Consider the following 15,028-nt stretch of genomic DNA (forward strand, 5'->3'; position numbering starts at 1 on the left):
TGCAAATTCTCTCCATTTTTTAAGGTTAGTGCATTTAGAAGGGTAAAATTCTCTAAAATTTTTAGAGGGTAAAATTTTTGGACAACATTTCTCTTTTAAATGCATTAACTGAAAGAAATAGAGAGGATTTGAAATTGAGAGGATTATTTTCCTTTAAATGGAAATGAGTTATTTTAAAGTGAGTTATTTAATGGTATCACATTGTAAATATATTGTAACGTCATTTAAAAGCTTTAAATAATGTGACATTATATATACACTACTAAATAAAATGTTAACCCTAAAATAACTCATGTTTATTTTTATTTGGCGGCTAATTATCGTTTTAGCGTGTCTAAGGAAGGCTAAGGTGCCTAATCTATAAAGCCTGGACATGGTCTTGGTGCATCATCTCTTTAATGATGATGGAAAGAGTATCAATTCTCTAGTCTCACGTCATTAAAAATGTCAATACTCAAAGCTAAGTTAAAATTTGAGCGTTAGAATTGAGAAACATAATTCATTTAATTAAATAGATGGAGTTAAGGCTAATTTATATAGTTTTATATCTATGTGTCAATACTATCTAAAATCGACGTGAGACATTAGAATTGTCATTTTTTTACACGACTTGAAAACCTAACATAAGCTCAACTCAAAATTAACAAATTAAAATTGAGATATCTTACTTGTTTAATCGGCTGGAGACCACGCCTCATCAAGTAGATATTACTAGTTCGAATAAAAAATAATTAATTAAATTAAAATTTTTAATTTATAAATCTTATATTCATATAACCGAATCTAATGGATTAGGATCCCCTCCCATTATTGGAAAAATTGGAGATTCTCCAATTTTTAATCTTGGCCGTCCATTTTTTATCCAACAGCCCATGCAACACCACGTGCCCCACTTAAATTAAATAATAAAATAGTATTTAATTTTTTAAAATTAAATAAAATTAAAATAATAATTTTTTTTTTTTTAAAAAAAAAAAAACTGGGGTTGCCTGGGCCGGCAACCCATTTGAGTCTAGGGTGGCTTCAGCCACCCCATGGCCCTTGGGGGTGGCCGAACGGCCGAACCACCCCCAACCGCCCCTTGGGGGTAGTTCGGCCACCCCCAAGGGCCAAATAAAAAAAAAAATTGAAATTTTTTTGGCCCTTGGGGGTGGCCCCGCCACCCCAAACCGTCGGTCTGGGTGGCTCCTAGACTCCGAACACCCCAGATTTTTTTTTTTATTTGATTTTAATTTATTATTATTATTATTCTATTTTTATTTTTAAAAATTAATTAATATTTTATTATTTAATTTAAGTGAGACACGTGGTATTGTATGTGCTGTTGGATGAAAATTGACAGCCAAAATTGAAAATTGGAGAATTTTCGATTCTCCCAATAATAGGAGGGAATCCTCATCCAAATCTAACATACTACCACGTTATTATATTAACTAACCGCTGATGGAAAAACAAGCATTTGTTTATGAAAAGACTCGTGAATGAGGAACGAGAACAGTTAATAGCTCTCTCGGTGAAGCTGCCTTTTTCTCTCCTTGGAGGGACTCTATGAAACGGACTCCGGTCTTTTTATTTTCTGTGCGCTCATAGATATCTTCACAAGTCTTCATTGTCTGTCCATCTTAGTCATTCGTCTGTTTGGATTCCTTATTATGGCTGATAACCAAATCTCTCAAGATGATCTGCAAATCCTTATTGAAGAAACCGCTGCTTTGGGCTGGGACAATCTGGAGCAGCTTGAAGTTTTGGAGGAAGCTCCACCTCACCAAGAAGCATTTGCAATCCTAGGTAGGTTACTCACGTTGAAACCTGTTAATTCACAACTGGTCAGGTCTACTCTAGCTTCAGCCTAGAGTTTTCCTGCCCCCTTGGCTATGGAAGTCATGGCTTTAAATATGTTTTTATTTACTGTTCCAAAGAAGTGTCACATGAAGCGTATTCTTCAGCAAGGACCATGGAATATTAGAAGTTCTCTTCTTCTTCTTCACCCTTGGTCTCCTGTTTTTAGCCATTAATGAAGTTGTGCTTACCTTCTGTCCATTTTGGGTACAAATTCATGGTCTTCCTATGCAAAATATGACTACTCGTAATGCAATAATGATTGGTAAAGCTCTTGGTTCTTTGCTGGAAGTGGAAAATTGTACCACTATGGGTCATATTTATAGGCAGCATTTAAGGATTAAGGTTGATCTCAACACCTCGAAACCTTTAGTCCATGGCTTCCACATTCCTCGTACTAGTAAAGACCCATTGTGGGTTAATTTTAAATATGAGAGGTTGGCAAATTATTGCACTATCTGTAGATTAATTGGCCATAAGAAACTTTTTTGTCCTGCTCCACCATCCTCAAATCCTCACACTAGATATGGTATATCTCTCAAAGAAACGTCTTTTTCAAGTCCAAGGGTTGTTTCTGCTTCTTCAGGGAGTACTTTTGGTTCTGGGTTGTCTTCGGAGGGACAAGGTAGCCATTTTGAAGCTTCTAGTACGGCCTCTCATGGTGGTGAGTCCACTCCGTTGAAGATAATTCCAAGAAATCCCATGCATCAACTTGTTGTCCAAGATTCAAATTTATCTCGAGAATCTGCCCCATTGTCAACAAAGGCTGTAGGCAAGCAACACGTTGGCCACTTTCAAAACTCTACTGGGTGTTGTGGATCTCCTTCATCCACATCATCAGAGGCCAGCTTTTCTCCTTCATCTGATGCAACATGTACAACTATTATTGACAAGGGTAAGGCTCCTCTCATTAATGCCCATCCTCTAAATTCAAACCTACAATATCCTATCATCAATGCTGCAAATTTTCCTCTTCAATATTATTATGGTTATACTTCACATTATCTCATGGATTCAACTATTACCAATATCCAAGAAATTTCAGTGCCCATGTATATTCCCTTGCAGCCCACTACCACTATTGGGCCTCCTGATTTTCATTTCTCAAATATGCCAAGGTCAGTTTTTATTAAGCCAACCATATCTTCTGTTGGGTCTCCTATAATACAGTCACCTAACTTATCAAGGCCGACTTCTTCAAAGACCAATTTCTCTACTGTTGGGTCTCCTGAATCTTATTCCTCGAATATTGCAAGGCTGGTCTTAAATATTTTAACCCATCTCCACGGTTGGGCCTCCTAAACCTCACTTTCCTAACGCAACAAGTCCAGTTTCAACCAAACCACAAATCCCCACTGTTGGGCCTATCAGATTCCCTCAACCTTTCACTTTTAGCCCAAAACAAAATCCCAACCGAAAATCCACTCAACAATCTACCCACTTCACACGTTTTCATCCATACCCACCAAAAACACCTCCTCCTACCACCTGTCCATTTCGATCCCCTGCACCTCCCTGTCAACAATCCCCTTTTCATCTCCCAGATACTCATGTCCCTCCTTTAGCCCTTGACTTGAAATTGGTGGCCAAAAATAAGAAAAATAGGGTGGCTTTTGTGGACATTGGTGAAGACTTAGCAGGCTCTCTGAAAAAATCCAAGCAACTTCCTATTCCTCAGTATGACTCTTTTACCGTATGGAAATGGCTGCATTATCATTGGCTTTGCTTAAGAGCTCGGTTGTGACAATGGGTATTTTTACAACTTTTTTGCATAGCCCTCTCTCTTCAGCTATGAGTGACCACTGTCCCACCCAAGGCATGCAGATTTCTATAAGTGAAAGCTCTTTCTCTACTATTGAACAGGGAGGTCCCTTGGCTCCGTCTCGGTTGAGTCAGACTGCTTCTCTGACCCCTTCTCAAGCTACTGGGAATATTTCTGCTTTTGGCAGTTCCTCTACCATGTCTTTTGGAGCTAGGACTGTTACTGCCTCACAAGCTGTCAATCCAGATCTCTCTCGCAGGTATTATCGGGCTTTACATGGAACCAGGAGCTCTGGAAAAGCTACTTAGGCTGATGGGGACTTTGTTAGAGATGCTGTGGAGGTTCATTCTTCTGATGTTGTTAGTCCTAAGGGAGCGGGTCTGCCTAGGCCCTCTCCCAAGATATGATTTTCCTTACTTGGAATTGCAGAGGTTTATCCCGTGCCTCTGCACTTTGTAATTTACGGGCAAAGGTTAGAAAACGTTTACCTGATGTAATTTTTCTTTCTGAAACTAAGACTAAACCGTATGATGCTACTATTATATTTAATAGGCTTGGTTTCTTTTTGATGTCCCATGTTCCTCATTCTGGCTCTAGAGGAGGACTTTTGTTAGCTTGGCGTTTTGGTGTTGAATTTGAATGTTTTCTTTCCAATATAAATATAATAAGTGCTTGGTGGTACTCTGATCCTCCTCATAAACCTTGGATATTGTCTTGTATTTATGGCTCTCCTTATAGTACTCATAAATTTAAATTATGGGAATCTCTGAATACTGTGGGTAAAGATTTTTCTGGGGCTTGGTTGTGTATTGGAGACTTCAATATGATTTTGAATCAATCAGAAAAACAAGGTGGACGCCCTTTTGCTAGTTCTTCCAATGATTTTTTTCACTCTTTTATGGATTCATACGGCATGGTTGATTTAGGTTTTTCTGGTAATGCATTCACTTGGTCTAATAATAGACAGGGTCATCACAATATTAAAGAGTGATTGGACAGAGGTATTGCTTCTACTAATTGGATTTATCAATTTCCAGCTTTCTCTCTTCACCATTTGCCTGCGCTTGCTTCTGACCATAATCCTCTATTGCTACACACTTCTATGGATTCTTCCACATTACCTTGCCCATTTAGATTTGAAGAATTTTGGACTAAAGATCCATCTTGTGAATCAGTTATAGCTATGGCTTGGGATTATGTCTTGAATGGTTCTCCAGCTTTTATTTTATCTAAACGTTTGAAATCTACAAAAGCTGCTCTCAAGAGTTGGAATATAATGCACTTTGGTAACGTACAAAAAAAATATTACAGCAACTCTTGGAAAGCTGGATGTTATCCAACAAGCTTCTCCTTCGCTTCAGAATCATTTTGAGGAGTTGTCGCTTAAGAAAGTGCTCAATGATCTTTTGGAAAAAAAGGAAATTCTTTGGAAAAATAAGTCTCGTGAACTTTGGTTGACTTGCAAAGATTTAAATACCAAATTTTTTCATACCTCTACTCTCATAAAGCGAAGGCGCAATGCTATAAATTTCCTTAAGGTCCATTCTGGTACTTGGATTTCTGATCGTAATGCTATTGGGAATTGCTTCACGAATCATTTCAAAACATTATTCTCCTTTTCAAGCCCTATTATTTCTGATGACATGCTATCTTTATTTGATAGCATTATTTTGGAAGAGGACAATCAAATGTTATGCAATATTCTTTCAGAACAAGAAATCTATACTGCTCTTTCCAGTATTGGGTCAACCAAAGTCCCTGGACCCGATGGCTTTACTACTCTTTCTATTAGAAATATTGGCATATTGTGAAAGAGGTGGTTCTCCAAAGTATATGGGATTTCTTTTCACACAATCATCTTTTGAGTGAACAAAATCATACTTTTATTGCTCTTGTTCCGAAGCAGCTTGGTCCTTTTTCTGTGAATCACTTTCGGCCTATTAGCCTGTACAATATCATTTACAAGATTATCTCCAAGATATTGGCCAATAGGTTTAAATCTTTGTTTCCTAGTATAATCTCTCCTTATCAATTTGCATTTGTGCCTGTAAAAAATATTCAAGATAATTCTATTTTAGCTCATGAGCACCTTCATACTCTTAAATCAAAACAAGGACAAGGTGGTCTCATGGCGGTTAAGATTGATATGGAGAAAGCTTTTGACTGGATGGAATGAAATTTTCTTCTAGCTATTTTATTCAAATTGGGCTTTCACCCAATTTGGATAAATTGGATTCGTATCTGTATTTCTTCCACGACATTCTCCATAATGATTAATGGCAGTCATTTTGGGTTCTTTGCTCCAGCTAGAGGTTTACGACATGGAGATCCTTTATCTCCTTTTCTTTTTATACTGGGTACTGAAGTTATTTCGCTACTTTTTCATCAACAAGAATCTTAAGGCTTACTCAAAGGAATCCGGATTGGTCGTTCTTGTGCTCCTATTACCCATCTTTTATTTACTAATGATTTGATCATTTTTGCTAAAGCCATTTCCACTGAAGCATCTCAAATCAAATCCTATCTCGATCAATATTGCAGCTGGTCTGGTCAAAAGGTTAACATCTCAAAATCCTTTATTCACTTCAGCAAAAATACGGCGGCTGCCACTCGGACAGGCATCCATAATATTCTTCCGTTTAATTTTAAACCATCATCTTTTGCGGCTATCTATCTAGGGCTTCCTTTTCTCATGAGTCGTTCGAAATCAGCAAACTTTCAGTTTTTATTAGATAGGGTTGTGGGTAAAGTTGATGGTTGGCGTGCAAAAACTCTGTCTCAAGCAGGAAGATCATGTTTATTAAATCTACAGCGTCTACTATTTCTTCTTATGCGATAGGTACTTTTCTTCTCCCCAATACCATTTGCCATAAGCTAGAAAAAATCTTTAAGGATTTTTGGTGGGGATTCCCAAAAGGTAAATCTCGAAATCTCTCTCTAAAATCTTGGAGTTCAATTTGCTTACCCTGTCAGGCAAGTGGTTTGGGTTTTACGCTAATGAAAGATGTCAATCTTGCTCTGATTGCTAAACTTGGTTGAAAAATATTTTCAAACTTTGACTCTCTCTGGGTTCGACAACTCTCAGCAAAGTATATTAAATATGGAAACTTCTTTTCTTCACCAATCACACCCTCAGCTTCATGGTTATGGAAAGGAATTCAAAAGAGCAAGCCTCTTTTGCTTTCTGGAGCTTGTCTTCAAGTAGCAAAAACATCATCGCTTCCTATATGGACTTCTGCTTGGATTCCCATTATGAAAGACTTCAAACCAGTTACGAGGTTTCCTTGTAATAGAATTCAGCCTTCTTTGTGTATTTCTGACCTGCTTCAACAATCTTCATTGCAATGGAATCTGTCTACGATATTAGCTATTTTCGATCAAGCCACTGTTGCAAAAATTTTGAAGATCGAAATCTCCTTGAATCCAATACCACAATATCTCTGGACTCCTTTTTGCTCAGGAAAATTTACTTCACATTCGGCTTATCTCTCCATCATTAATGCTCGTTCTCTCCTAGTTTCTATTCAGGTTCCCTCCTCTTTTTGGAAATCTATTTGGAGGTTAAATCTGAATGATCGGTTGAGACTTTTTCTCTGGAAAATTGCTTGGAATATTCTCCCAACAAGAGCTAGATTGGATGAGTTATTTTCCCCAAATAATTCCTTGAACCATTGCCCTTTATGCAAATCTGCTTTGGATTCGCTACAACATCTATTTTTCAATTGCATCTTTGCTCGAGTTGTGGGGCGGGATTCTTTTTGGCCTCTTGACTTTTCTGCTCTAAACTTCTCAAACATGGTTGATTGGATAAATGTGATTCTTTCTCCTGGTATATCTCTAGCCATTCCACCAGCTGATCATCATAAATTCCAGATCTTTACTTATGTTGCATGTGATCTTTTATGGTTCTATCGCAACAAAGCCTATCATGAGGGGAAAATTGTTGATGCTCGTTCCATCTCTACTCATATCAACAAAATTACTTTGGAACATTTTCATGCATGGAATATTACGTCTTCTCTCACAAAAGAAATTTGGACTCCTCCATCTGTAACTTGGTTTAAGATTAACTTTGATACAACCATTAGAGATTCTTTTTCTGTTCAAACAGTGGTTTGTCGAGATTCCAATGGCACTATTATTCGGATTCTCTCTCAAATTAGTCTGGCTTGTCTTTCTAATTATGGGGAAGCTCTTGCAGCTCAATTGCCAGTTTCTCTAGCTTCTTCACTTCGTATTGGTAAATTTATTATAGAAGGCGATTCCCAAGTTGTCATTCTGGCTCTCCAGCAGCCCGCTCTTTCTCTTGATTGGTGGATTTCTTCCATTATTTCGAATACCATTGACTCTATCCCAGCATCTTCCTTTGGGGAAGTTAGGAAAGTCACCAGAAGTGCAAACTTCTGAGCCTATTATGCAGCACGTTGGGCCGTTGCAAGGAAATTTTCTGGCTGCATTCCCTATCACTTTACTTCTTTTAGCTCAGTTCCTATTGCCCGTGGGATCCTCCAAACTTTTTATTGCTTTCCTAGTTTGTAGTTTTTTTTTTTTTTCTTGTTTGTTGCTTTTTTTTTTGTGCTAAAAAAAAAACACTTAAAACTAAAAAGTAACCGCTGATGGAGATGAGTAGCATGGTCTTGTGCAAGAAGAACACACAAATCGAGAATTTTTTTCTCCGTTTTGCCCCTATCCTGGTAACCTACTTTTACTAAAATACCCCCCCACGAATGCTCCATGTCCGTCCAAAATCAACCTAGGTTATGGTTCTGGGTTTTGTTTTCTCAATCGTTCGTTCTCGGACTTAGAAGCTGGTCTGCGGGCTTTAAAGATAAATTTTTTGTCGGTGTTTCGAGAGGTTTGTGTTCAATTTTGAGCCCTGATGCCACGGTGACTGGGTGCAACTCTTCATTTTTTGAAACTCTGCATAGCACTTGTTTGATGAAATGGGCGCGAGAATCTCGAATCTGATTCCTGTCATTATGCTTATTTCTACTGAAGTGGGTTTGCTTGGAATATAGCTCATTGCTTGATCTGATGACTCAATTGCTTTCTTTTGTTTGTAATATATCCGAACTAGTCTTGAAGTTGTTGGGTGTCATTTCGTTTTTGTGGGCTATTGTTATTATAGTTTCCTTTTTAGTTTTCAATTTTTTAATATGTAAATCGATGATTTCTCAACCATGAACTCGTGATTGCAGGGCTAAAGTCTTAATAAGAAATAAAGATGCCGCATAGAACCCGACCTATGACAGCCCTTTTGGTGTTTACTGGACTTAATGTCGCTCTAGTGTCAACCATAACTCCTGTCTATGATTTCGTGTGCTTCCTTCCTTATTGGGAAAGAAGGGTATGTTATTTATAATCATTCTCTTTCTCTATTAGCTACTGTGGTACAGATTTTTTTATCTTCACAAAGTACTGTTGTAGTGCTATAAACAACTTTTCTTTTTTGCTTTTTTCGGAACAGAGATGAAACGATTTTGGTTGAGTGGGGGGGTTTGGTTCAACTGCCAAATCTGGTTTATTAGAATGTTGTTTAAAAGAATTGTGGTTAATTTTGTCATCATACTCTTGGTAGGTAGCAGGTTTGAGGTTTTGGTGTAAGAGATTTGGGAAAAACCTTGGTAATTTTTGTTCACTGGTTGCTGAAGTATGACATCTTTACAGATAGGTCCACAATGGGCATGATGGGGTTAATAATTGTTTCATTTATACTAGAAAAAGGCTTTGAAGGCAGTTGAAAATGTCTAAGAATGTGCTTAGTTCTACGGATTGGGCCTGCCCTATCCAGCATCTCAAATCAAATCATCTGAACAGAATAAAAAGGTGTTTGGAAATTGTTGGAAAAAATCTTATTTGGACAAATGGTGTTCTGGGTTGCTAACATGTACATTTTGTTTAGACGTCAACAGCAAGCAGTTTAGTGGTAAAATGGAACTGAAAATTTGGAAGATCATGTAGTTAGAGTGAACTAAGGAGAAAACAAAATCTTTGTTGTGATATGTGTTGTGTGAGGATTAAATAGGAATAGGAATGAGGTAAAATAATATGAAATTCACTGTTGGCTAAGCAATTTCATTAGTTGGTTTCAGAACTCTCGAGAGCAAAATACTCATAAACAATACAAAACGTGATGTTTCTTTTGGTAAGAGGCTAAATCAACAGCTTTCAAGATTTCTTCTTGGTCCAAAATGCCTAAGGATAGCCTTGCTAATTTGTTGTAATTAAGGAATTTCAGGCCCACTGTGCACGTAAAAGTTCTCTATAGTGAAGTTAAGATCAGCCGACAGGTTAAGCATAGCGTCCTCTCTTCTTCTTGCCCTTATGATAGTATTCTATGATTTGCCAGCCAGAGTCGAAAGCATGTGCTGGACTCTTTTTTTCCAGCTATAGAAATTCTTAGAACACAAGAAGTTGAAAGCATGTCGTGGACTCTTTTTTTGTTTAAAGCATTATTCAATGCTTCAAGTCTCTGAACATGCTGCCACTTTTTGAAACTTATACAAACTACAAACCAATGTAATTGTGTAGGTGGAAATATGTTCTTACATAGACTGTGCATGTGCTTATAGGTTTTGGCGTGTCAAATGAAGAGAATTTGTCTGTGCTTGATTCATTGATTCAGGTATTAGGTTGGCTATCCAGCTTATTATCTTGTTACTTGTTGCAGAGAGAACGATGTCGTCAAGAACGTGAAGTTGTTTTAGCAAAGGGGTCCTAGCCAAAATAAAAGGATCTATAAGGTAAGAAGGATAGGAGGCACAAAGAAGATTTCTACGAGTACCTATAGATTTTCTCATTTATATTCTGTATATTTTAGTGTTGGGGTATGTGTGGGATAGCACATCAAAGATTTGCAGGAAATCATGGTTGATCTGTCTCTATTGAACAGTTTTCTTTATGTTCCATCTAGGCATTGCAATACAAGCTTTTCATTCAATCTTTCTGGATTTAAATGGGCTAAATATAGCTACCTTTTGTGGGAAAAGTCTTCTTTTGAATATGGTTGAAAGCTGCAGGGAGCTGAAATAATTCAATTTTGTTGTATAATATTTTGATTTCATCTAACCTAAGAATAGCATAGGCCGGTATGGAATGCAATTAGGAAGGTACCCCACAAAAAATAAAAATAAAAATAAAATAAAAAATAAAAAAAAAGAAAGAAAGAAAAATCCCCACCTACCACACTAACATTGAGGCACCCACTTTTTTCTGAAGTAAAATAGAAGAATGCAGTGCACTGAGCAAGTGAGCATAGTCAGGATCATGGTACTCAATAATTCGTCTTACACAGTAACTGTTTGTTTAATCAGTGTAGGGGGTGAGTAGAGCAAATTATGGAACTTCTCTGATGATATTCTTTGTGAATAAAGCCCTTGTCCTAGGGCATTTTGAACTTCTGAGGCTTTACGACTTCCTCTATCTAAGATATCATAATTGGTTCATTTTTTATTGTTAAATGTACATGCTAGATCATATAAATATAAGCATAACGTGAACATGTTCTCATAATCTGTAAACTAAACGTGCAAATTGGGTTTTTTTTTTTTTTTTTCCCCAAATCCTACTCAAAGACTGGAAAAATAAATGTAAAATTGTTTTTACAGTACTCTGTTTATTACATGGGTAAACAACACTTCTCTCTCACAATTAGGGCTCTAAACAAATAGAACAGCTCACGAACAAGCTTGGATAGAACATAAATACAAAATTAAAATCAATTATCAAACGAGACATACCTGTATAAATTGGCTCGACTTAATTTAGGCTTGTGAACATAGCTCGTATAAGCTTGACTAGATTTGTTAAGCTTGTTCATATATATTAACATAAGGAGAAAATGTTCTAGAGATCCTTGAGGTATCACTTTTTATCAAATCGCCCTCTAAACTTTAAAAAACTCCTTAAGGTTAAAATTGTTATCAAATAGATCATTTTGTCTACCTTTTATTAAAAATTATAACGATACTGCTTCCCCATACCCAATGGAAAGGTGACACATGTCCCCTTTAATAAAAAAATCATATAAATATTAATAAAAAAGAAAAATGAAAAACAAACTATATACTTGCCAATTGCCTACTATAATCTAATACAGGGTACATGACCATATATTAGTCAATTCCTCGACATAATCCATTCTAGGGTGCATGACCATAAACTGGTCAATTGCCTAATGCAATCTAATATGGAGTACATTACTATATATCGGCCAATTGCCCAATATAATAAGAGCTATAGATTATCGGTAAGAGCATTTTGTGAGCTTGATTCGCAGATTTTTTGTCATAATAGATTACCTACATCACAACTCTCACCAATTACACTCTGATTCAGTTGTAGGCCTTTGCTTGCGTTGTCTAGCGAGATCACTACTCAACTTTTCCACACCTCGGAATTCAACTAAAAAGTTCCATTAAGTTATCACAACCGCGCCAACTGTTTTCGTCTACACACTGAAGGCGCCAACCGTGTACAGTGCACGCAAGAGTTGCTGCCTACTCTGCAACGAGACCTCAAAGGTGCCAGCTGCATCGTAACATAAGGAAAAAAGGCAAGGTGACCAGGTGAAAGGTCAGCAGAACTATAGTTGTTCAACAGTCTTATGACCGTGCAACAATGACCCTTTAATGGTGACACATATTGATCCAATGTCAACTGCGTTCGTTGAAGGATGGATAGTTATGGTAGACCCATTTTAATGAACTTTAGAACAAAATGTTGATTTGGTTTGGGTTGACCTCTAGGATCATGCCACATGGACTAGAGAGTAAATAAAAACTAATCCTCAACAACCCTTACCAAACAACGAGGGGCTCCACTATACTCCGCCTATTAGCCTTTATACTAAAAATTAGTATTAACTTCATCCAGGTTCTTAATAATATTATTTTACCGTAGGGTTTTTAAATCCTAACCATTATTTTTAAATTCATTAATTCAAAACATTACTTGCATACCTAAAAAATGCCATGAGTTGATGAAATAACTACTGAAATGCTAAACTCTGAATCATTTAATTTAAAAGTACTAGTTATGATTTAAGTAGAATTATCCTAAAAATTTAGAAGATTAGATCTTTTGTGTGCAAAACTCGTTTAATAAAAGTGTATAATATAAAAAAAAATTGAATTCTATCATGTAAGAATTACGTAAGTTTATACGAAATAGGCGGATACCTGTTCTTATTCCGCATTTGCACTCGGTAGTAAACGGATTTTCGCAAAATCCGCCAATAACCACAGCCCGTGTGCGGTTCTTTTTTGTACTAATCGTTTGTGACATATGGTTTGCATTCTGGATTTTTTTTTTAAACTATGAACTTCATTTATATGAATTTATTATTTTTAAAAGTACAAACTGAAGTATAAACTAATTACTTATAAATTGTAATACGAAAATACAAACTGAAGTATAAACATTAAAGTTTAAACCCATGTGAACAAGAGGACAAAGAATGCAAAAAAAGATACAGCTGATCAACTTGAATGATGAATCCGCGATATCTGTACGTGACCCAAACGTGTGGGTCCGAATTGATCCTACCATACCAACCGGATCAAGCTTGACCCGACTCGTTAAATGCAAAGTCCTGGTCCGTACAGAAGTGCATGCCACGTGTCCAAATAAAAATGCACGCTCGTGTGGTGGCGCGTGCGAGTGGGGATGGCGATTGATTGAGCTTAAATAGAAGAATCAAATCTTGGGACCCTAGCACTTGGTTTGATTCACGCTTTGTCATGTGCTCTCTACGATTTCCCACTCGCATGTGCACTTGTCCCTCCTTTGCTTTCTCTATCCGCGGCCACCCGCTTCCCCTGCTTCGCCACCACACCATTACTCCCTCTGTTGCCTCGTGACATGGCATGCATGATCATATTGATTCCTTCGCATCAAAGCCGTTCAAATGGATGTTGCCTTGTGCAAGTGAAGCAGAGATGAACGAGTGTACAACAGTACAAGAGAGGGGGTTGTTATTAACTGCTTAATAATCACTAACCATATAATCGCTTTTATATGCACGGATGACGATGCCAGTTTTAATAAACATTAATAGAACTGCTTATGGTGATACGGTTGCGGTTAGAGACAATAACTGCTTGTACACCCCTGCATATAGAAATTTTTTTTTATTATTGTCTGATATGAGGGATGATAGGTACCCAACTTATTTGTCAAACTTAACTTCAACTTTTGCATTTTTTTTTTTTTTTTTAAAAAAAAAAAAAAGAAAAGAAAAAAAGAGAAAGCTAAATATCAAATGAAAAAAATGTGTGAAGGATTATTATCTATTTTTGGTCCTTCTTTTATTTGGTATTTTAAAAAAAATACAAAATGATATTTTTCTTCATAAAAATGTCATTTAAAAAAAAAAAAAAAAAGACCATTTTTATGAAATATATATATATATATATATATATATATATATATATATATATATATATTTTTCATTTTTTTTAAAAATACCAAATAAAATAATGGTCAAAAATAGATATTATTGCTTCAGACATTTTTTTCATTTGCTATTTAGTTTTTTTTTTAAAATAAAAACAAGGCAAAAGTTGGACTTAAGTTTGACAAATAAGTTGGAACTCTATCATTTTCTGTTTGATAACTACTACTCCTACTCAAATTCAACATGAATCCAATACATTACAGTTGATGAGTATGGTCCGTTTAATTAAATAAGTCAGATTATGGTTGACCTATAAAAGTTATACTCATTGACTCGACCCGACCTAAATCCGGCATGGGACATAAAAACTGACAATGTTTATATTTATACTTCAACACAATATAAATTTGACACGTAAACCTAAATTACCACCTCGATGCCCTTAACTACTAGTATGGTAATACTGATAGTTGGGATTAAAGGGAAAGGAGTATGTAGCCGTTGGAGTTATATGTGTGTAGGACAGAGAGAGAAGGGGTCCAGCTGAACAAGTCTAACCAAAAGAATGGTCCCCTTGGCTTGGTCTTGATTGGTACTATAACCGATTTGATACAAAGTTTATTGCCAAATGTTTTTGTTGGGTGAGGATAAATTCATTTTCGTTTTGGAGTAAAAGCCAAAGTTAGAGGAATTAGAAAACAAAATTGATATTCCCCCTTCTTTTCTTTATCTTTTTCTTGGTTGAAATTCAAATTTCATTATTCAATTTTTGGCAACTTGAAACTTGATGAAATGATTCCATCAATCATTCTAAAAATCCTTTGCTGGGTTTGATTTGCTCTTTGTCTTTTTAAGGCCAGCTGAGAATGCACCCTACATTATTAGGGGTTAACTTTTATTGGCATGATTCATAAATCAATTTTTTATAATGGGGTTTTTAATGAGTAATACTACAAATCTCTCTTGTGTCCTTTCAAGAATGATGTGGTTGTTAAAATTATAATTGGACTTGTAATTGATAATTATTGAAT

At 36.3% G+C, this 15,028-nt stretch overlaps 2 protein-coding genes across 2 annotated transcripts; both read left to right on the forward strand.

Moving 5' to 3' along the window:
• The first annotated feature begins 6,853 nt into the window (after positions 1 to 6,853).
• On the forward strand, positions 6,854 to 8,008 carry LOC132162261 (uncharacterized). Its single transcript, XM_088511351.1, has one exon. The coding sequence runs from the start codon at positions 6,854 to 6,856 to the stop codon at positions 8,006 to 8,008; it is 1,155 nt and encodes a 384-aa protein (XP_088367477.1).
• Positions 8,009 to 8,249: 241 nt separating this feature from the next.
• On the forward strand, positions 8,250 to 10,541 carry LOC132192349 (uncharacterized). The gene is made up of 3 exons (XM_088511235.1): positions 8,250 to 8,456; positions 8,800 to 8,948; positions 10,272 to 10,541. The coding sequence occupies exons 2-3, from the start codon at positions 8,826 to 8,828 to the stop codon at positions 10,320 to 10,322; spliced, it is 174 nt and encodes a 57-aa protein (XP_088367361.1). The 5' UTR covers positions 8,250 to 8,456; positions 8,800 to 8,825; the 3' UTR covers positions 10,323 to 10,541.
• Positions 10,542 to 15,028: the final 4,487 nt, after the last annotated feature.

The sequence above is a fragment of the Corylus avellana genome, chromosome 10 (genome assembly GCF_965113065.1).
Source record: "Corylus avellana chromosome 10, dhCorAvel1.hap1.2, whole genome shotgun sequence".
NCBI classification, from domain to species: Eukaryota; Viridiplantae; Streptophyta; class Magnoliopsida; order Fagales; family Betulaceae; genus Corylus; species Corylus avellana.